Source organism: Marmota flaviventris, chromosome 1 (genome assembly GCF_047511675.1).
Source record: "Marmota flaviventris isolate mMarFla1 chromosome 1, mMarFla1.hap1, whole genome shotgun sequence".
Lineage (NCBI taxonomy): Eukaryota > Metazoa > Chordata > Mammalia > Rodentia > Sciuridae > Marmota > Marmota flaviventris.
Window position 1 is genome coordinate 32,826,261 of NC_092498.1, and position 26,290 is coordinate 32,852,550.

General features: G+C 39.9%; 1 protein-coding gene across 1 annotated transcript; it reads right to left on the reverse strand.

Moving 5' to 3' along the window:
- Positions 1 to 769: 769 nt before the first annotated feature.
- Positions 770 to 25,433, reverse strand: Pon1 (paraoxonase 1). The gene is made up of 9 exons (XM_027955451.2): positions 25,360 to 25,433; positions 19,262 to 19,332; positions 17,583 to 17,638; positions 17,033 to 17,201; positions 13,821 to 13,947; positions 10,357 to 10,557; positions 8,267 to 8,348; positions 4,370 to 4,498; positions 770 to 928 (listed from the first exon to the last, which is right to left on the reverse strand). The coding sequence occupies exons 1-9, from the start codon at positions 25,431 to 25,433 to the stop codon at positions 770 to 772; spliced, it is 1,068 nt and encodes a 355-aa protein (XP_027811252.1).
- Between the last annotated feature and the right edge of the window lie 857 nt (positions 25,434 to 26,290).

Here is a 26,290-nt window from a genome sequence, read left to right on the forward strand (position 1 = left end):
TCTGTGCCCAGTCTTTGCAGTGAGCAAATTCCCTCCTTCTCCAGGGCAATGAAATCTAAAAGATACTATTGGTGCCAAGATAAAAGACACTCATAATTTTAAGGTGTGATACCACTCCCCCAAATTTTAAGATTTTCCTACGCACCATTGCCACAGGAGAATTGAAGAATAAAAGGAGAACGCTACTAAAATTGGCCACTGTTTCCTGAGAAAGTCACATGAGCATGGAATCAAAGAGGGGAAAACAGGGCAACTCTGATGGTGCAGGTTCCCCAGTGGCTTCACTGAGGAGGTGTGTGTGGTGGGGGTGGGGGTTGCCTTGCAGAGCACGTGCATGTTCTGGCATGTGACCTGCAGTCCCTGAGAACTGGAGTTGTGACACAGCTCATCCTGCTCTCTGGTTCTCTGAACATGAATTAGCGAAGCAGCAAGACACTTTCATGGAATCCATTTTAGGGAAAGTTCCTAATGAGTAACATACAGTAAGATTATTTAAGACCTGATAATTGTTATAATAAATTTAGCCATTTTAATAATTTAATTATTATTAAATTATTATTTAATAATAATTTTCCACTGGTAAATGAGATTTCCAAGTATTCCAAGACTAATTGGATTGTGTATTGTCAAAAGAGCCTCACTCTCCAGATTTGCTCTCAGCCTCATGATATGCAACTGACATCAATGGAGATCACTGCAGCCCCTTAGACTGTGGCAATTGGTGGAAATGATGGGCCTCCGCATTCTATGACTCTGGCAAGTCGTCCTGTTAGAGTTCACAGTAAAGTGCTTTGTGATACACGGTGCCGATCAGCAGTTTCCCCTTGTACACGGAGGCTACTGAGCAGCCTTGCAACACTGTGCCATTTTCTGCATAAACCAGTTTCACTTTGGGTTCTTCTGTTAAGATGTTCTGGATTCGAAGCACCTACCAAAGAAATAATGTGAGCTTAACATTTTTTAAAAATTACTTAAAACAACTCAAAGCACGGAGCCATTTCTCCATAAGAAACCATATTACCTCATAGAGTTACATATATGGTATTTTGTACCAAAATTACTCTATATTTATGATAACCTGTTTCCCCATTTGAAAACTGTCAGTTTTTGATCATGTGATCTTTAACAAGGGTAGTGAGCACACAGACCTACAGGGACTAGGCAAGAAATGTGAAAGAGAAGCATAGCCTGAGTGTGAGGTGTTAGGGAAAAGTGGAGACCATTACTCAGCAACAGTGGAATGGTTACCATGCTGGAATTCAGGTATGTGTTTATATAGTTTTAGATGAGCTAGGAATTTGGATGCTTACCCTTAATTCCTGGCTTTTAAATATAGGCAAGGGGCAGAGGGTAATATGACACCCTCCCCACACCAAACCACCTTTCTGTACCACACTGAACCATTCTTCTGAACTTAAGGTCCAATCTCCAAATGTATAAGATTTTATAAGTTCAACTTCCTTCACTTAGTTAAGAATTTGCACCATCAGCACCACTGCGGCGTTGTATTAGACTCACATGAAATACAAACATTTGATCATTCTTGCTGGCTGACAAAAATAGCCATTTTATATGATTTGACCTAATATGGAAAGCATTACATTGAAGGGGGAGACCTGGGTCATGTCTTGGATCTTCTGCTTACCATTTGCTTCTCAACTATAGAAGGAGATGGGTGAGACTAGATTATTTCTAAATTCCCTTTCAACTAAGATAAAGTACGATTACTTGAAGAAAGGATGTCTACACACAGAACACCAAATATGGCTGTCCAGGTAGGCCAGTGCGTGAATATGAAAGGATCAATGGGGGCATTCAAAATGACTTCTTTAGAATAGCTGGCACCAAAGACAGATGTCTTAGGAAATTGCCATAGTGTTTAAAATACAGTGTTAACTTCAAGGAAATGGTGGTGTACCCTGGCTTAACTCAGCTTCTTGTTAATAAGACTAAATTGTTTTTCGGTTGGGAAGAACATTAGATAATGGATTGTTATTACCTTTTGCTATTCCTCACCAGATCCATCATTAGAAAGGAAACACTTTTTTCCAGGAAACAAACCATATCCATGGTATAGCAAATGCCCCGAGTTCACCAAATGAGCTAACAAGCAAGAACATATTAGAATCTAACATTCTGTTCAGTTCTAAACAGTGAACACACCCCAGCATACATTCCTTCAATTCTATGTAACACGCCACTCAGCAATCCTAATAGCTAAAAATGAGTAAAAGGCACAAAGGATTGACATTAACCATGATCAGAATTTCCTGTAAACCTAGAAAGAAAAGATAGGAAATTGGAAATCCACTTTTTTTTAATGTTTATTTTTTAGTTTTACGTGGACACAATATCTTTATTTTATTTTTATGTGGTGCTGAGGATCGAACCCAGTGCCTCATGCACACCAGGAGAGCGTGCTACCACTTGAGCCACATCCCAAGCCCCGGAAGTCCACTTTTAATACTTTTTTTTGGTTGTCAATGATCTTTTGTTCTATTTATTTATTTATATGTGATGCCTAGGATCAAACCCAGAGCCTCACTCATGCCAGGCAAGCGCTCTACCACTAAGCCACAACTCCAGCCCTGGAAATCCACTTTTGTGGGTTTTTTTTTGTTGTTGTTTGTTTGTTTGTTTTTTAATCCAGGAGATACAGTCATTTTTCCTTCCTTTTTTGGTTGGGAGACAGACTTAAACCTAAGCTTTTAAAACACTGAGGTAGATAAATGTCAAAAAACAATATCATGTATTCAATATAAATAATAATGACACTTAGCATATACTGAAAACTCAAAATAGAAAACACCAGGTAGGTGATAGTCAAAGTCCAAATGCCTATGGTAAAGTGAGCTTCAGATTCTTATTATTTGCACTGCAGAATAGTCTGCTAAATAAAGATCATGGACCAAAAAAAAAAAAAAAAATGGAATCTTTCAGTATTATAACAAAAGTGGAAGAAGAGGACTTCTAAGCCAAAACAAATTCTAGCAAATGATTTATGTCCCCATCTTTAGGGAATATTCTGAGAGGATGGCTAATTGTGCTTTTAGGACTGGTCCACTACATTGATTTGTATGTATACAGCCTTCCATATCCCTGGATTCCATATCTGCACAAATCCAATCAGCTTCATATGAAAAATATTGGAAAAAAATAATATGTCTGTACTAAACACATATAAACTTTTTTTCTTGTCATTCTTTCCTAAATAACATAGCATAACTATTATATGGCATTTATATTGTATTAGCTATTATAAGTGATCTAGAGTGATTTAAACTACATGGGAGGATGTGTATAGGTTCCATGAAAATATTTTTCAGTTTTATATAAGAGATTGAGCCTCTGTGAATTTTGTAACCACAGGGTCCTGAAGCCAATCTGCCACAGAATTGAGAGAGACAGTTCTGACACCCAGGAAGGGGGAGCTGAAGAGGAAGGCAGGTAACAAAGAGTTAAACCATTGTAGTGTGGCACGATTATGTTTTTAAAACGATTGAGAATTTCCAAGCTGGAGAAACTCATTACTGAAATAAAGATATGGACTCATCCAATGCTGGGGTTCCTCAACCCAGCCCTAGAGGCCACACCCCACTCTGCTCTGACTTGTACCAAGGCCTACTTTGAAGGAGACTCCTGTGCTCTTAGCCTCAAAGCAGCAGCAGCAGTGGTCAGACTGAGAGGGAGCTGAGGTAATTATGCTCAGCCACCTCCCTGTGGTGTTGCTGCTGGTTGGCTACATCCCTCAACCACAAGCCGTTCCTCTCAAATGACCCTCTCCACACACCACACCACACCACCACTCCTTTTTATTTTTATTTTCTTGGCAGTGCTAGAGATCAAGCCCTCTACTACCAAGCTACATCACCAGTCCACTGCTCCTTTCATCTTTCTTTTTTTAAAATAATTTTTAGTTGTAGATGGACACAATATCTTTATTTTTAGTTATTTATTTATTTTAATGTGGTGCTGAGGATCGAACCCAGGGTCTCACATGTGCAAGGCACGCGCTCTACCACTGAGCCACAAGCCCAGCCCCACTGCTCCCTTCTTGTTCTTGATTTTTAGTCATTTCCTTCCCACTTGCTAGCCCTGAGGTTATCCCTGGTTAATGTCTCTACACTATGCCCACCTCTTTGTAAACAACACCTTTATTAAACTCCCCTCAAAATAACCAGTTTAAATGTACCATCTGTTTCCTATCTAGACCCTGAGGAAAACATGTCTGAAAGTCCTTTTTATTTCTAATCAGTTGGATCACCTATCCATGTCCCCTTTTTTATTGCACATAGAATTGAGAACTATGTTTGCTGCAAAACAGTAGCTGGAAATAAGGTCATTGATCTACTTCGCTTTTCAAACTAACCTCTGAGGCAGGAGGATTCTCTGGGTCGTAGAAGAAAATCTTCATGCCATTGGGATGGCAACCAACCCAAAGGTCCCCCGTCACGGGATCCACGGATATGTTATCCACAAGTGTGTCAAAGTCGAGGGACTTCCAAGTTTAAGAGCAAGGAAAGAACAAAAGATAGGGAGTGAGAAAAATTGAGAAGTGGTGCAGCAATATGCCAGGGAAAGGTATCCTCTCATACTTGGTCACTACATGGCTGCTTCTGGGGACACAATAATTCTATACCATTCTAATAGCACTCAAGGAATTCTTCTGATTCCTCTGGCCTTCTATCTATACTAGTATTTTGTTGGTTTCCAGGACAGATGGGGAAAGATTCAGAAAGCAAAAAAAAAAAAAAAAAAAAAAGACTGTTAAAAGTTAAATAAAATCATTTGTACTAACATCTGTGCCGAAATCTAAAACTTTTTTTCAAGTTTTAAGTGCAGCATAAAGCAATTCCTTCTAAAATGGCATGTGCAAATGATATTTTTGTAAGAATTCATAAAACAACCAGAAAATGTAGATCCATTTCTGATGTGAACATGGATGAAATGTAGGGTCTTTCATGGCTAATCACAGGCTGTGCTGCCAGCGAAGAAATGATCACCCAGGGTCTAATTTTTGCTTTGGAGTTGAGGAAAAGTTTGTTCTTCAGTTTCTTAATGTTATTCAGCTCCCTGTTCTTCTGCTGTTTATTCTCTAAATATAAGTTGCAAGCGTGTGATGACTGCCCAGATTGCTGTCGAGGCTTTGTACCAGTATCATAAATAATAGCAACGATTCTTAATTCCACCATTCATCATCTTGGCTGCCTTCTACCAGAAAGAAACCCCATGTATTTGTTTACCTCTAACTCTCATCAGAGAAACAATATCTACTGCGTACCTTAGTGCCCAGGGACCCCGTAAATAACTGGTCGTGACTCACTGCAAAGGCCAGAGCGTGGGTAGGCAGCTGCAGACCTGCAGACAGCCAACAAGGCCCTCTGCTTCCTACTGAAAATGAGAGCTGTCCCCACATGTCCTCAAAGGGATTAGAGGGCTCAGCAGAGCTTCATTCTCACTGCCATGCAGGGTCGGCACTCCCTACTTAGCCTGGAAACAGGCAAGATTAGCCAGAGGAGATGGCTGGGCAAGCACCCCCTGGTCAAGATCAGCTCCAGACTTCCTCTTCCACCCTCCCTGCATCTGTCCCAATGTCAGCACTCTGCCCTGACACATTAGATTGTTTAAGTAAGGAAAACGTGAGTCTCAGCGATCCATTATTGTCTTTGGATGGGGTACAGCCAATTGGCAAATTCCATGGTGCTTGAAAGCCAGGTGAAATGAGAGTTGGAGGTGAAAGTCGAGAAAGGACCCAGGAGCCTGGGGTCCCACCCATTCCACACAAGGACTGAGCTCCTACCACATGCTCTGTGAGGAGCTCAGCACCTGGAGAGTACCCAGCAGTACCAAAGAAGAGCTGCTGGTCCAGCGGGAAGCTCGTCCTGGGTCTGTAAATAAGCTGTTGCTTTGCAAACATGTAATACCTAGCCATCCCAACTCATCAGAGTGGGCATGTGTATCACACCTCAGAGTCTCATAAAGACAAGTGGAGAAGATTTTCCTCTCCTTAAAACAAATTATTCTCTGTGGGAAAAACCATATTCTCTGTTAATAAATATCTCGATTTTTAGAAAATTGAAGTTCATTGAGGTAAGACTAATTCATTGAGTCTTATAATATTTTTTGGGAGGAAAGGGAGAATTATTTTTATTGTTATATATATATACATCATTATATCTATCTATATATATATCATTATATCTATCTATCTATATCTATATCTATCTATCTATCTATATATATATCATAAAATTTGCTATCTTGACTTATATGTGTACAACTCCATGGCATACGTATGTTTACAATGTCATGAAACCATCAGCACCATCCATCTTTAGAACTTTAAGCATCCCAAACAGAAACTCTGTAACCATTAAACAATAACTCTCCATTTGTCTTCCCCCCCTCCCCCGAGCCCCTGGTAACCACCATTCCACTTTCTGTTTCTATGAATTTGCCTGTTCTAGGTACTTCAGATCATTGGAATCACAATATCACTCCTTTAATGTCTAGCTTATTTCACTTAATGTCTTCACAGTTCATTCAGTTCACAGTGTAGCATGTGTCAGAAAATCATTCTTTTTGGTGGTGAAGCAGGTACCAGGGATTGAACTCAGGAGCACTTGACCACTGAGCCACATCCCCAGCCTTATTTTATGCTTTTTATTTAGAGACAGGGTCTCACTGAATTGCTTATTAGCACCTTGCTTTTGTTGAGGCTGGCTTTGAACTTGAGATCCTGCTGCCTCAGCCTCCTGAGCCGCCAGGATTACCAAATCATTTCTTTTTGAAGCCAAATAATCTTCCATTGTGTGGGTATAACACATGTTGGAAGGACATAAGCATAAACATGCCCCATCATAAGCTTTATAATTGGCCTCAGCTACTTTATCAAATTATGTGGCATTCTGAGATGTTAATGAATATGATCATTCAAGAGAAAGATCAGCATTATGTTTGCGGGGTTGGCCTCTGCTGGGTTGGTTGCTCTGAAGTGAAACAGGCATGGTCTGTTGCCCAAAGTGGGATCCCAATCTGAAAACAAGGCTTGCCTTCAACCTGGCCTGGGCAGGAGCAGGACCCAACATTCTGTGTGGAATGTGTCTTGGATTGGGTTCTGCTACAAAATCTTTAACTTTCAGCTTACAGAAGTACCTACTGTTAAACCACAGTCTGTTTTTATTCCCTCAGCCAGTATAAGTGTGCAAAGTTCCATTTTACTTCAGCTAATACTGAACTAGTCCTGCCAGTGATTTTTAATGTCAAACACGATGTTACTTTGAAGTCGTTTCAAGGTAATTTTCTCAGAGTGAGGCCTGTCATGACAGCGCTTGAAAGTGTTGATGGGCACAGTTCTAAGACTGGCGGTGACAGTGCTTCACTCTGCGTGGGCAGCAGGACAGCAGTGCCAGGTGGTTTTTCAGGGCTAGAGCTGCTGTCAGAATGGTCCACCTTGCTCATAGTTTTTCTTTCCTCTCCTTTGTGTTTTTTACCCCTTTTGACCCAAACCTTCAATCTGGACCAGAATTGATGGGGGCAGAGGGTGAACCCCTCACCCAGCCCTATCATATTAATTGAACAGGTATTTGTTGAATGTCTACTGAGTGTTGAAAATTTTTGTATAGAAAGAAAAATAAAATCGGTCCTGGTGGAACCTACATTCTTGAGTGCGGGGCAGGGGGTGGGCAGATAATAAAGAAGACAAGCCAAATGTACACTATGTTGGTAATAAATGCTGAAAGCAACGATAAGCAGTAGAAGAGTTAGGAAATAAGTGGGGCTGGGTCCCAGGTAGACTATCTGATGAGGAAGGGTCTTGCTGAGATGACATTTCAGTAAAAACTGGACAGAAATGACAGAGGCAGCCATGGAGATATGTTCCCAAGCAGAAGGAACAGCGTCCTGTCCTGAGGCTATTTCTTGGCTTTTCCATCAACAGAGAGGATAAAAGAAAAGGGGAGAGAAAAAGAGAAAGAAAGGAGGAAAAGGGAGAGAGAAGGGACCTGTGAACGCAATCCAAACTTAAATTCACTAGAACAGAAAGAATCAAAGTCTCCCAGGTGAGGTGCGGCCTGCTGTTCCCGCTCTGCAATTGAGTCAAAGTGAACAACAGACACAAAATGATGCAGACGGCTCTTAATAACGAAGTGAAAAATGGGTTCTCACCCACTTCAATTAGACAATTCTTTTTTCCTCACTTTTAATTTCACAAATCAATTAGAATCTAATTATCACTTTGCAAACTTATAGTGTTAATACATCTTACCTTCAACAGAGTTAAAGTCCAATTAGCGTGCTTTTCATACACATGAATCTTATGAGCCAGCAACTCGGATATGTAGACATACCTTCAAAGAAGCAAGAACTGCATCAAAGTGCTTGAGTTAATGTAATTCAGAAGGTTACAGGGAGTTGTAATAACTCTTCCTGGGGAAGAACTTTGCCTAGAGACTGGAAAACGGCACACATCTCAAAGCACTAAATTCTGAAAGAGCTCAATGAGTTCACAGCACACAAAGGGGTTTCATCTCTGAAAAGTTAATCCTAAAAGTGGAAACCTACTAATCCCTGATCAGCCCTAACACGAGCTCTTAATTTCTGGGAGCAACAGATAACTTTCAATGTAGAGGTGAGTCCCAGGTTCTGTATTTTTAAACTTTATTTTATTTTTTTTTAGTTTGAATAACCATATGTATATTTTCACATATATATTCCTACATATGTTTATATAAATTCATATGTCTATGAGTATACCCCCACAGCAACCAAATTCCTGCTCAGAAATTTTCATTTATATTCAGTTGCATAATCATAAACTATAACTAAAACAAATTGGAAACATCTATCTCAAAGGAAAAATAGCTATACACAAAGTTATATCCATTTAAATACTTTCATGTATATTTTTACATATATTCATATTTATATTCCTATATATGGATGAAAATGTTCAATTCCTAAACTAACCCTATTTTTCTACATTAGTACTATGCCTACCAATACACCGCAGAGAAACTAGGTTCTGCATTTTAGAGGACAGAGAGTTGTCCCTCCAGGAAGCTGCAGAAAAGCCCCTCAGCAGCAGTCCCTTGTTTTAGGCCAGAGAAAATATGAGAGAAGTCAGGATGCTTGGCCTGGAGAGAGAAAAGTCTTCCACACCCTTTGTCCTGAGCCTGTCCCAACCCTGCGGGCTTAGTGTTTTTCAGAATGAAACACCACATACCCAAAAGACTGCTGGTTAGCGAAGCACAGTGCACCCCAAAAACAAGAAGAGATATGATGGCATGATTGTCTTTCATTGTTAAAGCCAGGGGACAATATGAATAATTGAAAGCATCCGTGCTTCTTCTTCTAAGAGAACACTCTGAAATCCTTGATGATACAAGATGAGGAAGGGTGTAGACGGCTGGATGTATCTTATATATTTATAAAATATATTGGATGTGTGTGTGTGTGTGTACACACACGGGTTAAGATATTTTACTTTTTTCCTAATTTCATGTATATATATCCATACTGTGGATGACCACAGTGTGGCCCCTAGACCTATGCTTCTCTGTGCATCATTGCAAGGTTGCCATGAGATAATATTATAATATTATAGGTAATATTATAAATAATATTATTATATATTATAATATTTTCATTGCAAGGTTGCCATGAGATAAGCAAGCTGCTGAGTTAAGAAAACTCTTTCCTTTCATTGAAGACTCTCTTGTTGAAGAAAGCAGTGCTTAATTTACATTTTGATGTTCCTCATCTTGTCACAGAGCATATATATATATATATGTGTGTGTGTGTGTGTGTGTGTGTTCCTATGTATTGTTAATTTTGTTATATACTCAAAAATATTCCTTCAGGCTGGGCAAAGTGGCTCATACTTGTAATCCCAGCAGCTTGGAAGGCTGAGGCAGGAGAATTGTGAGTTCAAAGCCAGCCTCAGCAAAAGCAAGGTGCTAAGCAACTCAGTGAGACCCTGTCTCTAAATAAAATACAAAATAGGGCTGGGGATGTGGCTCAGTGGTCGAGTGCCCTTGAGTTTGATCCTAGTACACACACACCCCAAAAAATCTTCCTTCAAAATAAAGCTGTTTGGGTAATATTAAATGTTTATTATGGTTTCCTCTCTTGAAATGTACTTTTTCCCCCTTAAATAAAACACAGTACATCTTCACAAAATGTAAATGTTTGATCTGATAAATTTTACTCTCAAAGGATTAAGATATTTTATTTTTTTTTCCTAACTTCATCTTCCTAAGACAATATGTATCAAGTCACTTCAAAATGACTACAGCATGCTAAAGACATCTACTGAGAACCCAGATAAATCCATTACGATGTAAAGAGTGCACATACTTGCCATCAGGTGAAATGTTGATTCCATTAGCAAAGTCAAATCCTTCTGCCACCACTCGAACTTCATCGGGACTGTAGTAAACCACATATGACCAGGCTAAACCCAAGTACATCTCCCAGGATCGTAAGTATGGGTCAATAAAATAGTGATCATTTGTGGCATAAAAATGCTCAGGTCCCACAGCGACGATATCATTCAAACTGCAATTCAAACACATAATATATACAGGTGAAGGTGCTGTACAGTGCAGGCTTGGGAGCTGGCATTCATTCATGTCTATTCCTAAATCAAGATATGGGATGAGCTTTCACTCTAGCTATAATGGCACAGAATCAATGTGAAAGCAGTCCTACTTCTCCCATCCTCAAAGATAAGAAATTGTGGGCTGGGGTTGTGGCTCAGTGGTAGAGCACTTGCCTAGCATGTGTGAGGCTCTGGGTTCAATCCTCAGCACCACATAAAAATAAATAAATAAAACAAAAGTATGTGTCCATCTACAACTAAAAACTGTTTTTTTAAAGATAATAAATTGTTTTATGAACTCTTAAAAGGTCATTATAGCACTGTAACATAAAAATCCTATGAGCTATATCTTAAAAGAGGAGGCATGGTGTGGGTATAAATTCAGTGATCATTTAAATTTGTCCATAGCATAATTGTCAGAGCAAGATGGAACTGGCTCCAATCAGTCCTTAGATTAAGGCAATGAAAAACAAACAAACAATACCCCCCCCCCAAAAAAAAAAAAAAAAAAAAAACAAAAAACACTGAACTGGCAACACATTTTAGTTAAATCTTTGCTGCCTTAGCTTTGCAATCTTGGGAAAATCAATCCTTCACGTGTCAGGGCCTCAGTTTCCTTATCTGTGAAACGAGGATGATACACTGGTTTATCTTCCAGCCTTAAAGTTTTATGATTCTCAATGGAATAAGATGTCCATGAACAAGAAAGTTCAGAAATAGGATGCTTGCCTATTTTCTTTCCTATTAGGATTCTCTCTCTGTTTCTGAAAATGTAAGATATATGAGTCTATTTTTCTGCTTTAATAGGTACAATAGCAAACACATAAGTGAGTCATTCTTTGCTGATTGAGGTGATGGAAGTTCCCCGGGGCCATGATCTGAGAGAAAATTATCCTTGCTCTATTGCAGGGTGCGTAATGGCCAGTGTATCAGCTCTGACGCAGCGCTGGGCTCTGGGGCCAATGAGACAAGCATGCAGAGCCTCAGTTTTCTCATCTGTTAAGAGAGGTTAAGTGATTTTCCCAAAGTCATACAGTTCATTAGTAGAAGACCAAGGGTCAAAATCTTAATTTGTGGAGTTGCAGTGGGAATTACAATGAGACAATGCCTGTTGTGTGCTTTGCCAGGAGCCTAACACCCAATAAATCCTCAATCAGTGGGAGTCACTATTACTACATGAAAAAGGGTCTAGGGGTTTAGGATTAGTACAGGCTCCAGACATAAATCTGCAAGCTGGTTCTACTTTCTCTTTTAAAAAAAAAAAAAAAATTTCTGAAATTAGTATGCTTTCCTACCGTTTGCCTGCTTTTCATAAAGAGCAGCAGAATGGAATGGTTTAGAGCAAGAGCTTTGAAATCTGATAAACTCTGCTTGAGTCCTGACCCTGCTTGCTATCGTCACAACAGGGCACCAGAGTGTGTCAATAAACTTTGAGCCACTTCTCTGAATGTCAGTTTTCTCTCTGTACCTTGAAAGGCTAGGGTAAGAGTGAAATAAAATGAGTATAAAGGCCTTGTCACCATGCCTGGCATATGGTAAGTGACCAACAATAATAATAGTTGTGACATTACTAATAATAGCAGGCTGAAGTAATTGGAATAGTAATAGCATAAACAACCATCAACCACAGAGCAAAAGTACATGTGGCTAAATTCTATTTAATTGTGGCACTAGAGTTACTTTTAGTCAGGTTCTATGCTGCCGAAGACCAATATCTTTGCAACTTGACCAGAAAAAAAAAAAAAGAAAAGAAAGAAAAAACTCCTAATCTGGAAAAATGGACAAACATGAGGTTTCCAAGATTAAATGTTGAAACAAATCAAATAATTTTTCACTATTTCATAGACGTTCAGGAAAGTACTTTAGAACTCACACTGTCAGGACCATAATCTCAGCTCCACTGTTGACTAATGGTGTCTTTGGAGGCATCTTAACAAATCCTCTAGGCCTCAAAGTTTTTAAATCCACAACGGGAATGATAGATAATAGCACTCAATTACAGAGAGTTTCATAAAAAGTCACTAAAAAATCAGTTTAAATTGGTTAGCGCGGGAACTGATTTAGAGCTGAAGTTTATTAAGTTGTGATTGCTATTATTGTCATTCAGCTTTGCCATCCTACTTATTTTCCTTATGTTAGATCTTGCCATACTTTACATTCTTCAAATACCCAATGATCTCATTTCTTTCCAAATTATCTTCTCTGAATGAACTCTTCCGCCCCAAATCTGTTCTCTGAACTTTGAACTCATCTAAGGGTTACAGAAGAAGCCCCTGGCCTTCCTTTCTACTTGGCTGCTAACTAATTGGTCAATCTTCACGCAGTAACTCAATTTCTCTTAAGTCTCAATTTTCTCATCCTCAAAACCATCAGATAAGAAAGGAGAGGAAGAGGCACTGGTTTCCTATGTGGCAATCCCTTTCCTAGGTGCCTGCAAAGAGTACCACTCTAGGTTTACAAATACTGAGGAGGTTGAGTGCTCTACTTCAATTATGCAGGAATTTTGGGATTCTAAAAAATTGTAATAATTAGGAAGTAATCATTGTTTGGGAAGGTAGTGTGAGATTGTTGTGCTAAACCCATGTTAGCCTCAAAAAACAAATATTCATAAGGCAAGTGAGGAAGTTGACTTTGGATTGGGTTGACCAGGATTGAGAATCCGTGGGTGTTTCTCTTTCTCCTGGTGTTATATTGTGGAGGAGTCTAGTACAGTGCTGAGTGTCCCCATAGATCTGCTACTTCAGGAGTTGGGCCCAACCAAACAGCAGTTGAGCCAACAAAGGCAGGATTTAGATGCACTGGATTTGGGGTCTTCTCTTAGATATGCATTTTGAATTTGTAGAAACTAAGACCATATTTTTTAAAAAATAAAAACAAATAAATAAGCTCAAGATGTGGAATTCGTCTATAAAGCCTCTTTGGGTTTGGAATACTGAGACTGGGCTTGGAGAGGGGCAGAATTTTTTCTTTATAAAAGCTTAGATGGAGATCTTAAAACCAGGAGCCAGGAGCCAGCATCCAACCAGCCTGAGAAACGAGCTATTAATAAGAGAATGGGCTTCTCTGAGGGGCAAGAGTTGTTAGAATATTCTGCAGAAAAACACTCTTTGTGGTTATGGGAAGGGAGAGTTGAATATGCCCTGGTCACAACGAAAAAGTAAACATGGATGAACCATTCACTGCTGCTAAAGGAGAAGACAAAGATGAGCTATCTCAGCACCTAGGCAGAAGTTTGTGCCTAATGGTTTTCAGATGCAAAAGTGATTTTTCTTCTTCTTGAAATTTAAACACCTCCACCGTGGACTTGAAATCTGGATGGTTCACCACCAGCAGGTACACAGCATTATCTGAGAGAAGATTAAAAACAAAAATTGAAACATTAACTGAGCTTTCAGCTGTCAGCTCTGTCTCCAAAAAGCAATTTCAACCCACCTCCAACTAGTACTTAGGATGTCAGGCAGATGGAATATTTTCATCTCTTGGTAGAGAGAACATTCGTGATTGCTCCAAAGAAAAGTGGCTAAAGGAGGAACAAGTGACAGTCTCTAAAAACTCCAAACTCTATTAGAGGGGGAGAAAAACTCTCAATTTAAGAATGAGCATCACTGACACTAAAACTCCAAAGAGCGTAATAAGCTTTCTAGTCCAAATGGCCTCTGCAAAATACAGAGTTGACATAGAAGGGATGGGGGATGTGGAAACTGTCTAGGAGAAGGTGAGCCCAGGTATAGTTTATACCGTGAAAGAAGAACATCACAGAGATGGTAGGAAATGGAAGCAACTTCTGTGCCTCTGTGGGACTATGGGACATGAAGGACACTGGTCTAAAAGGTCAAAGAGGTGTGATCAGAGTCGGCAAGTGATGTGAGATTCTGATCTCTACCTTATGAAGCAGTAGTAAGTCTTTGGAAACCTCTGACATGATCAAATTGGTTGAACTGTAGAGATCTGAACAGAGAAGCCAGCTAAAATGATGTTGATTAACTATTCAGCCAATAAGTGTTTATATTCAATGCTAAATGTTTATGTGAAATGCTACAAAGGAAAAACGAAGCAGGATAAAGAGATGGGGTTATGAGACGTGTTCTTCTTAGGAGTCAGGGATGTTGTTTCTGATGAAGTGATGTTAGAGCAAAGACCTAAATGACATAAAAGAGCAAAACACGAGGATGTCTGGGGAAAGTGTGTTCCAGGCTGAGGGAAGAGTATGTGCAAAGACCCTGAGGTAGGAGCTTCTTTGACACATTAACTTAATAGAGAAGCTATGATTGGAACAGAGAGAAAGAAAGAGAGAGTAGCAAAGCTGAAGCCATAGAGGTAGAAAGGCAGGATAAGCCTTGTCAGAGATTAGGTGAGGATTCAAGGCTTATTCCTTGGAGGCTTGGAGTCAAGGAATAGCATGATCTAAGACTACAGCAGTAATTCAGGATTGTAGAGAAGAGGGGCTGGACTAGGAGGTTGAAACTGAGAGAGAAGAAAGGAAAGCACATGAGACCCTGGTGAGAGCTAGTGAATGAGTTGGTCAGAGAGCAAATACAAAGAAGGATGAAAACCCGGATTCTTATTTCTTGCAGCAGATTTCACTTCTAGAAATTCATCCCAAGGAAAGAGTCACAGAAGATCCATGTATAAGAATATTTCTTTTGCTGGGTGCTGTGGCGTATGCCTGTAATTCCAGCAGCTTGGGAGGGTGAGGCAGGAGGATCACAAGCTCAAAGTCAGCCTCAGCAAGTTAGTGAGGCCAGGCAATTAGCAAGGCCTTGTCTCAAAAAAAAAAAAAAAAAGAAAAGAAAAGGGGGGTGGCTATGGATATGACTCAGGAGTTGAGCATTCCTGAGTTCAATTCCCAATACCAAAAACCCCACAAAGTTTCTTTCATCACTGTTTGTAATGAGCATAAACATGGAAATGAGCTAAATAGCAAATGGACTATACTACTGTTCTTCCACCCAGCTGGATCTTGAGTGGCCATAGTGAACTAGCTCTAAATGCACTGGCACAAAAAGGAATCATGATGCAGTGTTTAGTGCAAAAGCAATTTATAGGAGAATCTGTGTAACATCACCCCCATTTTATTCTAAAAAGCATACCCATATCAAACATTATATTTCTTTGCACCTGAAAATGTTTTTTAAAAAAATTTAATAGTGGTGAATGGGTGGAGAGACCATAGAAAGACCATGAATATACATATTTATTTTTCAACACTTTGAATTTCAAGTGACTTCAAGAAAGGAACCCAAACAAGTATGTATTACTACCTTCAGTGATGGAATTGAAAACCTGATAAGAAAATAGCAATAATAACCCATATTTGTAGATATTCTCCTAGAATGGCCCTGGTCTAAAGTTTTTGAAATAGAGAAAGTAAAGAGGCAAGAAAAAAATGAAATTGAACCTCTGGGGGCGACTGCCCAAAGAACCAGCAACGAGTGGCAAAACCAGGAGCAAGAGAAGAAAACCCTGGTAGGGACAGAGCCAAGACAGGTGAGTGGCAAATCAGGGAGGGACAATTCTCTTGAAGGAGAAAGCGGTAAACAGTGAAAAGTGAGGTGGAGGAAGGAAGGAGGGAGGAAAAGGATGTTTGTTAACAAGGACCTCACTGATGGATTTCAAGGCAGCCATTTTAGCCACCCACAGTGGGGACAATCAGGAAGCAGCGCTGAATGAGGGGCTATCTGATGAGGAAATGGAGGCAGTGAGTACAGATGTTGTCATCACCTGGACATTTTTTATCACCTGGACAACTTTTAACAAGTATTCCTTCCCAGACCTCCCTCAGACCAATGAACTCAGAAGTTCTTGGGCCAGGGGCAGGGCACCTTGACTTTTTTTTTTTAACTCCCCAGGTGTTTCTGGGTGCAGCTGAGGTTAAAGATTATTATAGAGGTCAAGGATATGGCAGCACAGTACACAGGAAGGAAAAATGGGATAAAGTCACAAGGGAGGGGAGAACATGCTGTGCTGAGGAACAGCCTGAACAGAGTCAGCAGGGGCAGAGGGCACTGAGGGTGGCAGGGCTGAGGGAAAGCTGGCCCTGGTGACCTTCTGTCCCTGGATCTACATGTCACAGATGACTGACGTCAGACAAAAATCTATTCCTGTAAATAACCTGGGCCTTTCAAAGTGTTTAAAAAAAAAAAACTATAATGATTAAGGCTGAATGTTATAATAATTATAGATAATGTAAATGTTGGTGTTTTTTTAAAATTAGGAGCTTTGCAAATCTTAAATATTTTAGCATTTTCAAGCATGTGTCTTTCATATATTTAATTAACATAGAGAAATGGTTCAAAAGCCCAAATATAAGAACTTTATTCATAATTAAGCTTTGGTTGAATGAGAAGAAATATTCATTCGCTGGCATGGGGTTTTTGTTTTTGGTTTTTTTTTTTTTGCTTTTGATTTTCAGTCAACAGTAAGCATTGTTACCTTCATCTGTGAATGTGCTAATCCCATGAGGGTTAAATGAAGACAAATCTGATTTACTTCCTGTAATTTTCAACTCCAACACTGCTGGATCTTCTTCATTCAGGTCCATCAAAAGTATTTTCCCAGGTTTATCAGGCTCAAAACTCTTTATGCCAGGATATTTTAATCCCTTAAAAGCATGGTGGAGAAAAAGCAGGCACATTACTAACATCAAATACTGACAAGAGGTGGTGGGAGGCATATGGATTCACACTCTCTGCTCTGAGCCATAGGGCCACACAGGAAGCCTCTTAACTGCCTGGTGCAATAGGTCCACAGAAGACTCTGGAAGCCACATGTTGCACCAGCTCACCCCACACAAAACCTCTCATCACCTGTAGCAAATGCATATATGACCATGACATCGGGGTGGGAGATGTCATCTGGGAAAGCCAGATGACTCCATTTTACTTGAAAGTGGACATTGGTACATAGAAGGCCTAAGTGAAAGACTTAAGTGACCAGTCCTAGAAATTGTTCTAGAACACAATAATTGAAAGAAAACACTCACGGAGCTGATGAAAGCCAGCCCATTAGGCAGTATCTCTATGTCTTCAGAGCCCGCTTCTGCAGAAGAGAGTACAGTTTGCTCATATTATTGCAGAAAATTGAAGATACATTTCTTCAACACTTTTGATTCAAAAATGAGGATATATATTAGATTTTCTTTGAAAGGTTCAGAATAATTCGTCCTTTCATTCAAATTGGTGAATTGATGCAATTATATGGAAATTTATAAAATGTTAATATTTGTAACAAGTGTAATTAAAATTTACTTGATGTATTTATTTCAAATGATGTCCTAGAACTTTGTCTTCAGAATCTGAAACCTCTTAAGTAAAGCTCATGAACATTCACAAAATGTTCAAAAGATGTGATTATTTGAAAAAAGCCTGTGGTCTTTTTAAAAGATGCAAGCTATAAATATATATTGATACTTTATAGCTCCTTATTAATAGCTCCAATATCAATTAAACAGTTTGAGAACCATATTAGAAATATATTATCATATAAATACATTTTATTAGAAATATAAAAAATATTTTTACTATATCATTGTTATTAAGTATATTTTAATAATGTAAGAAATATTTTAATATATTACTATAAATATATTATATTAGAAAGTCAAGTAAATTCCAAGTGCTTGATTAAATTTTAAATGGGGATACATTTTAGACGATTGAGAATATGCAGTTGCAATTAATATGTCAATAAAATATGACTCCCTTCAAGTTTGTCATGCTCTCAATAGACGTAAAATTTTCAAATTTTAATTAATCTAGAGACAAACAAACTACTTGTTTTTGTATTCATACTTTTAACAGAGATGTATGCTTTTCAAATGCCTTGTGATATATGATATTAATAACATATTTTTCTAGAAAAATATTGTGCCCTCAGATATCTGGCCAAGTTTAATGATACTAACTGAATGAGTGTTCTGGCATTGCCTTCTGAACTGTAGTCAACTGAGATAAATAATTCTAAAAAACAAACAAAAACACCACCCACCCAAAACAATAACCAAAGCGTGAATTAAGCAAACTGTCCTCAAATAACAAAGCCGGTTGGTTGAAACCAGATGAGGCGTTGAGCTCTGGGACACTCTGTGGGTCGCTTTCTCTCTTTTTGCTGACAAGCTGGCCTCCCACAATGGAGGCCAATAATTGCTTTCCCAGCTTCCTTTGCAGCTAGGGCCCCAGCCTGTCCTTCAGCTCTGACTAATGAGATCTAAGGGGAAATCTGCTGAGAGGTTCTGGGGAAATTTTCCTTTCCAACTTTAAAAGAGATACATGAGGAGAAAAGCCTCATGGTAATTACCAAGGCCTGTGAGAGCTTAAAAATATATATATATACATTCTCTACTCACTTTGTCTTCCTCTTCTTTCCTTCTTTTGTTTTCTCCTCAGGTTATATTACCATGAAATCATACATGGCTCTGACTATTGTTTCTGCTCTATTGACCAAACAAAAACAAACAATCAAAACGGCCAACACATTGGCAATATGTTGGGGAAGACAAAAGTCAAAAGACATGGTATTCCGTAATTAACTACTGACTTAATAAAAATCTCCTGGGTCAACAATGTTTTTTTGAACAAAATTAAACAGGCATACGGACAAAATAAATAGCAAGATGATATACTAGCAGTTCAAATGAGACACCTTCTCTTCTCACATACATACCGACTCCTTTAACAAAATTACAGTTGGGAAGTTCCACAGGTTTCACTTCACGGAAAGCATTAAGTCGTTCTCTAGGAGGGAGAAAGGAATGAACAGATGAAACTCTCAGAATTAAACTGCAGTCCACAAAATTCTTAACTGCTCTTCGTCTTGGAGGCAATCCCAGAGTCAGCGGTCCCCAACACCCATAATTCTACCATGCAAGGTCAGAGCAGTGGGGAGCATGGGATACAACATTTAGTTGGGTAAGGGCTCCTATGTGCAGAGATGGACAGATATACAAAGGGGATATATAGTGTCTGCTCCATGCACTTTTGTAGGAACAGGAACTATTTTAATTGTGTAAGAAATACAAGGTGGATAGTTAGGGTCAAATGGCAACATGGTTCCAATTTCACCCATGATATTTTAGAACAATTGACAGGTTTCCTATCCATTTGCCCAGCCTGGTTTCACAGCTTGGACTGTGCATCTGCTTTCAGACTAATACTTGAAAAATGTAGGTGTATCTAAAGGCTTTGTCACTTCATAAAATCATACCCAAGTCCAGCCTATAAAAAAGCATTTCTCTCTCTCTCTCTCTCTCTCTCTCTCTCTCTCTCTCTCACACACACACACACACACACAAACACACACACAGGCCTGCATGTATGAAAATGCACACATTTACACACAAACAACTTATTAAATACAAGCACATAAAAATCATAGGGGAATATTTGAATGAAGGACAAAGGAAACATGAACAGATGCTAGAACAAAGCACCAGCAGCCTGCCTACACATAGCAAAGATATGAATGAGACATTTGAAAAAATTGGACCATGACATTAGCACAGCCAAGATATATATATATATATATATATATATATATATATATATATATATATATATGAACAAATGATATCATATAGTCACAGTCTCACAGGGTGATGGGCTGGAGGTGACCAGACACTTTGGGTAAAATTCTTATCAACATAATACAGAATGTAAGAATTTGAGGGCAATTGATCTTTCATTTGTTCATTAAGAAAAAATTTTTAGATGTTCCTATTATCATGCCATTGACTATCAACTCTACCCACCTGCTAAGATTGTCTGGCCTAATAGGCTAGGAAGGGAGCCCATAAATCCACTTTGTAAAAGCACCACAGTTCTTTTTTTTAAATATTTATTTAATTTTATTAGTTATCAGCGGACACAACACCTTTGTATGACACAACATCTTTGTTTGTATGTGGTGCTGAGGATCGAACCCAGGACGCACGCATGCCAGGCGAGTGCGCTACCGCTTGAGCCACATCCCCAGCCCACCACAGTTCTTTGGATGCACAATTGGTAGAGAACCAGTAGGCCAGGTGCTAGAGATACAGAGATGAACAAATAGGAGAGATAGTTTGGCCTGCTAAGAGACTGTGGCTCCCTGAGCGATAGACATGAAATTAGAAAACAGACTTCAAAGAGAAGTTGGGATCTGCCCTATGACCTAGGAAACTAGAAGATATTTTTAAAAAGGAAATCAGAACTGGTCACAGTGGAGCTTGCCTGCAGTCCCAGCTACTTGAAGGCTGAAGTGGGTGGATCACTTGAGCCAGAAGTTTGAGTCCAGCCTAGGCAACATAGCAAGACCCAGTCTTTAAAAAATAAATAAATAAACAAAACCCAGAAATCCCATGTCATAATCACAAAAGTTTGCAATAAAGGGAAAGTTAAAATTTATAATAGAGTAGGGGCTCACAAACTTTGCAGATTTAGAATTGTATTAAGAAAAGCATTTTACATGATACAAACATGCATGTGTGCGCATGCTCACACACACACACACACATATACACACACACACAAACACACACCCCTAAACCAAGTATCTCAAAATGATACTTACCCTAATCTATGTATGCATTCTTAACTTTTCTACTCAAATCTACTTCATTTATTTAAAAATGTTGATCATGATCTACTACACTGATTTTGAGAGCTGTCACTATGAAAGACACTAGTCTGGGGGAAACATAATGAATATTCATGGAGTGCCGCCAAGGAACCCCAATGATGATGGTAGGGTTCAAGAGGTTAAGGGTGAAAGTCATATCCAAGGACAACACAGAGAGTGACATAGGAGGAGGGATCCAAGGATATGAATTTGTTGAATAGGCCAAAACTTGTGAAAAAAGCCCAAGATAGCCAAATTAACTTAAAAAAAAAAAAAAAAAAGACTTAAAACCACATAGGAAGGAATAAGCAGGCTGCCTGGTTCACAAGGTTTGTTAACTGTGATTGGTTCACTGAGTATGGAGAAAGGTAGACCTGTTCAGCTATTTTTCTAATTCAGGCTTCCCTCCCCCACCCCGCAGATGCTCTCTAGCTTGGAAATAGCAATAATCACAGTTAGCAGGAGCCCACAGTAGGCAAGGAGGTGTTAAACCTGTTCCCAGTTGCCTTGGGCTCCAATTTGTGGCCCAAATGAGTCATATCACAACAGGATATCACTGACACCATAGTTCAGGTGCTGTGCATACCCTCATTCAACCTGCAAACACCTCCCTAAGGGGTTGTTTTCCTGGGTTACAGATGACTAACATCAGTGGCTTTCCAATACCATATAGTTATGGAATGTCTAAACTGGGATTGGAATGCAAGTACAAATGCAAATCTACACTCAACCCCCTAACAAGGCAAAATTTACAAATAACAATAGTAAACAGCTGGAAGAAGCCCGTTGAGCTTCATTTGGCCTGTGTCACTGTAATTTAACTCATGTTGTTCTATCTTTTTCTCAAATTATCAGGAAATATCTTGATTAAGTCCAAATGTTCCAGGTCAAAGAGATAAAGTTCAATACTGAGATATGTCCTTGATTCACAAGCCTCTGAACTCTGTCTAGAAAGCACACAACCTTTACTGTGAACTATTCAGTGCAAATATACCCTGGCTTCCAGCCAAAGAAAGCAGGAGTTTTACTTGTGCATTAAGAAACCCAATCTGGAACTCAGGCCAGTCACCCTTAGCTGTCAATTTTCTGTAGCTTCACGGCACACTCTCTGTTCATTCAATAATTCCATTTTAAGACCTACTATGCACCAAGCCCTGTGCTAAGAGCTCTCACACACATACTTCCTCATTTAATCTCCTTAGCCACGTTTGAGACAAAGATTTGTGTTTTCCTTGTTTTATAGGTAAGAAAACTGAGGTACAGAGAAGCTAAGTCATTTACATGTCATTGCTTTGCTTAAAAGAGCAGAGTTGGGATTTGGAATTAGGTGACATGATACCTAGGACTCTGTTCCCTATATCCCTTTCATACCCCTTTTCATTTGCTCACTCTTTTCCCTCCATCCAAGGAGGCCCTTTACTTCCTTATCTATGGGGACACCCAGGATCCTCATAACTTTCTACAGCTTCTTCTATGACAGGATTAGTAACTACTAAGTTTATGCTCATGAACCTTCACCTTCATATCTCTCAAGTCTCTCGCCCTGTTGCTTTACAGTTATCAGTTTCTGGTCTTGTTGCTCCCCATCCACTCTGAAATCAGTGAGCAAATGCTTTATCATATTGATTTCTATGACTTCCAGCACAATGCAGCACTTTGCAAGTGGGAGGGGTTGGCAGATGTCCACTGAATTGTTTTGTGGCATTGCTAGGCTATAACATCAGATGGAGAAAATGCTGTGGATGCATTGATAGGGGAGACTGGAGGGTTTGGTAGGTTATTTATCCTTAGCCTAGGGTTTCAATGAGGTAAGGTAATATTCAGGTATCATTCATTGGATTTCCTAAGTGAATTTTTGAAATCATATATGACAAGTATAAAAGCTAACAATTATAGGGCACTTATTTTTAAAAATATTTGTTTAGCTATAAGTGGACACAATACCTTTATTTTATTTTTATGTGGTGCTGAGGATCAAACCCAGTGACTCACATATGCTAGGCAAGCACTCTACCTCTGAGCCGCAACTCCAGACCCTATAGGGCACTTATTAAGCAGCAGATTTTATATATATGCTACTGCAATGTGGGTTATTATTCCATAATTTTCAGGTGAAGAAAAAGGCTCAAATTTTCTTGGTGTAAAGTGGTAAAGTGGCTTGAAAGTTGGAGAAAGGAGATCTGACTCAGGGTCACCACCTCTATCCACACAGTGTGTTGCCTGGAACAAGCCTGAGTGGCAGAAATGCATTGAAAGATTCATGCTAGCTTTGTGGATTCCTTCTAAATAAAGGAAACAGTGGATTCATGCATCATGATGAATCATTTAGGAATGAGTGCCTCCAGGACCTGCACACCAGGGGTACTATTTCTGTCTTGTCCTAGGCATTTCCTGGGCTTGTGCAGTATGTACCTCTCAAAGTTATATGCAGCTGACTACAATGACGGGTTAGGGATTCGTGCCCCAGAGGAGCATTCTCAATTTCTTCTTCTGAGAGCTCCCACCTCAGAAGCTCAAGAAATCCCTGCAGGCATCCCTTGTATGCTTCCACAAGTTTCCCCCTGTATAATTTCTTGTGAGTCCCTCCCGCTCCCCAACACACACAAACATATAGCCATCTCTGAATTTTAAAGGTTGTGCCTTTCTGAGAGTTTGGCTTGCTCCTGATGAAGGCTTCAGGATATCATTGCTTCCATTTTCTATGTTGGGCAGATTCATGATTTTTCTGGAGACTCAGGTACCTTATCTCTAAAATGAGGATAAAGGTCATTTATTGATTATCCAGGATCTCTTGCTCTGGTTCTAGCATGGACAGTGACAAAATATGAAGAGAAGTGCATAAAAATCTCCTGGGAGTTTGTTAAGTAACGCTGATCAGATTCAATAGTATAAGGGAAGAGGGCACTGAGATTCTGCACATTCAGGAACTCCTAGTTACCACCCATGCAGCTAGCCCATAGACCCTTCTGAGTAGCAAGGCTTTAGGACCATCTGGAGAGAAGTGCAGTCTCCTTTTTTCCCCTGACTGGACTACTCCAGGAAGCTCGGTACCCACTCTATATCTCTCTGCATAAACCCATTGGCAGCAAACAGTACCGTGATCAATGAAAATTCACATGCTAATTTTTACATCATCTAAAAGCCTGAACTACTAATTACACTTTTTTCAAATACTTTTCTAATATTTTGTGATTTCAAAAATAGCAGTAATTAGAAGAAAATTCCACAATAATTCATAAAAACCTATTCTGAATGTAAGCTTCTATGTATTAGTCTGTAAGGTGATAAGATATTTTAAAAATCCAAAAGATTCCATTATATTAATGTTTTACTTCAGAGTAAATAAGACTTATTTGACTAAGCCTCTGAGAGTAGGATGATCTGTAAACTTTGAACACCTGCAAAAATTTACCATCCTCCATAGCACCTTAATGCCTTATTAAATAAAGAGAAGCAGGGAACTCACATTTATTGAATAGCTACTATGTCCCAAGCTCAGTGTTAGTTGCTTCCTATAGGAGTGTGTATTAACAATTTCAATTTATTGAAGCAGCTGAGATTTAGAGATGTGAAGTGATTTGTTCAAGTTCTCATATTCAGAGGGAAGAGCTAGAACCTAGGACATCAATTGCAGCATCATGGTTCTCTCCTCCCTGCCTGGCACCCACTGGAGCAGGTGGACCACTTCAGGGAGCATCTGCTCCTACCTACCTAGGTCCGCGTGCAGATTGTCCCCCTCCACGTGGCTTCCAATTGAGATTCTCCGTGGCCAGAAGCTTTGTGCTGTGACCAGGCAGCCACCACGGGGGGGTGTCCTTTCCCTAATTCATGAAACACCAACCCTTATCCCCCTCCACCCTTTTTTAAAAAGCCAGGTTGAGAAGTCAATCTGTAGCCAAAGCACGCAGATCTTCATGACACTGACAACTTGACCCACTCACCACTGCCAATGACTTGTCCCATCTCTCAGACCATGAGCAAGGGTATGTTTACAAGTGGCACATGATAGCTGGACAAACATTGATGAAACCTCTATAGGACATGTATCCATCCCAGGTCTGTATTTTCTGTTAAGAGCCTGGACCCTACTTTGGGAATGGGGGTGTTACTACACTGGGGTTTAGGGGAGGGACAAGGGTTGCAGCCCTCACCACGACCCAACTTACTCGTAAGAAGACCGGTGATCTCTGAAAAGCGCCAGTCCCAGCCCCATGAGGGTGAGCACCGTCAGCTTCGCCATGGCTCTGGACAGACTAACGGACAGATGGACTTATGCACGGACCGAGCCAGGTTCGGACAGGCCCGGGATTGGCCGGTCGCGCCCCGCCCCGCCCCGCCCCGCCCCGCCCGGTCCCGCCCCATCCCATCGCTTGCTGGGCAACCGCAGCTGGACTCATGCTCAGCGCCTGCAGCCAGGAGTTGTGTCCTTAGACCCAGGACCCTCCTGTTTCCTCAGACTTTATGGAGAAAAGACCGGGAATAGATCAAGAAACCGAAATCAAGCAAGTTAGAGAAAATCGGCGTGGAAAAGAAGAGCCAGGCCTTTCGGAGCACTCAATTCTTATTCAAAAGGTGCTAATACTTGTGGCTCAAAGAGGTTCTGTAACTTGATCATGGCCACAGGCAAAAACGGGAGGAGGGACTGCGGTTGGAGTTCCTAAGACCTAATTCTAATTCTGTTCTCACCAACCACCTGTGTCACTTTCCAACATCTGGGTTTCAAGCATCTCATTCTCTCAGTACCCCTCTGACTTTAGAGATCGCTTAGGCACACTCTTCCCCTATCCATTCATTCCCTCACTCCGTTGACATTTACTGAGTATCTGCTGTGTTCCACACACTGCTCTAGATGCTAAAAGACACGACAAATGTCTCCATCAAGATTATATTCTATTGACCACAAAAGCAACAGCAAAACACAACGCAATGGTGTAGATAACGCTAGGGGCAATGCATATTTTTATTCTACACACAAACATACACTATGGACAAAAATAAGCAGGGAAGGTAGAGTGGGAGTACTAAAGGTGTCATTTAAGAAGGGCAAGTTAAGAAGGGCCTCACTGATAAGAGAAGTGAGCAAAGAGGACTGAACTA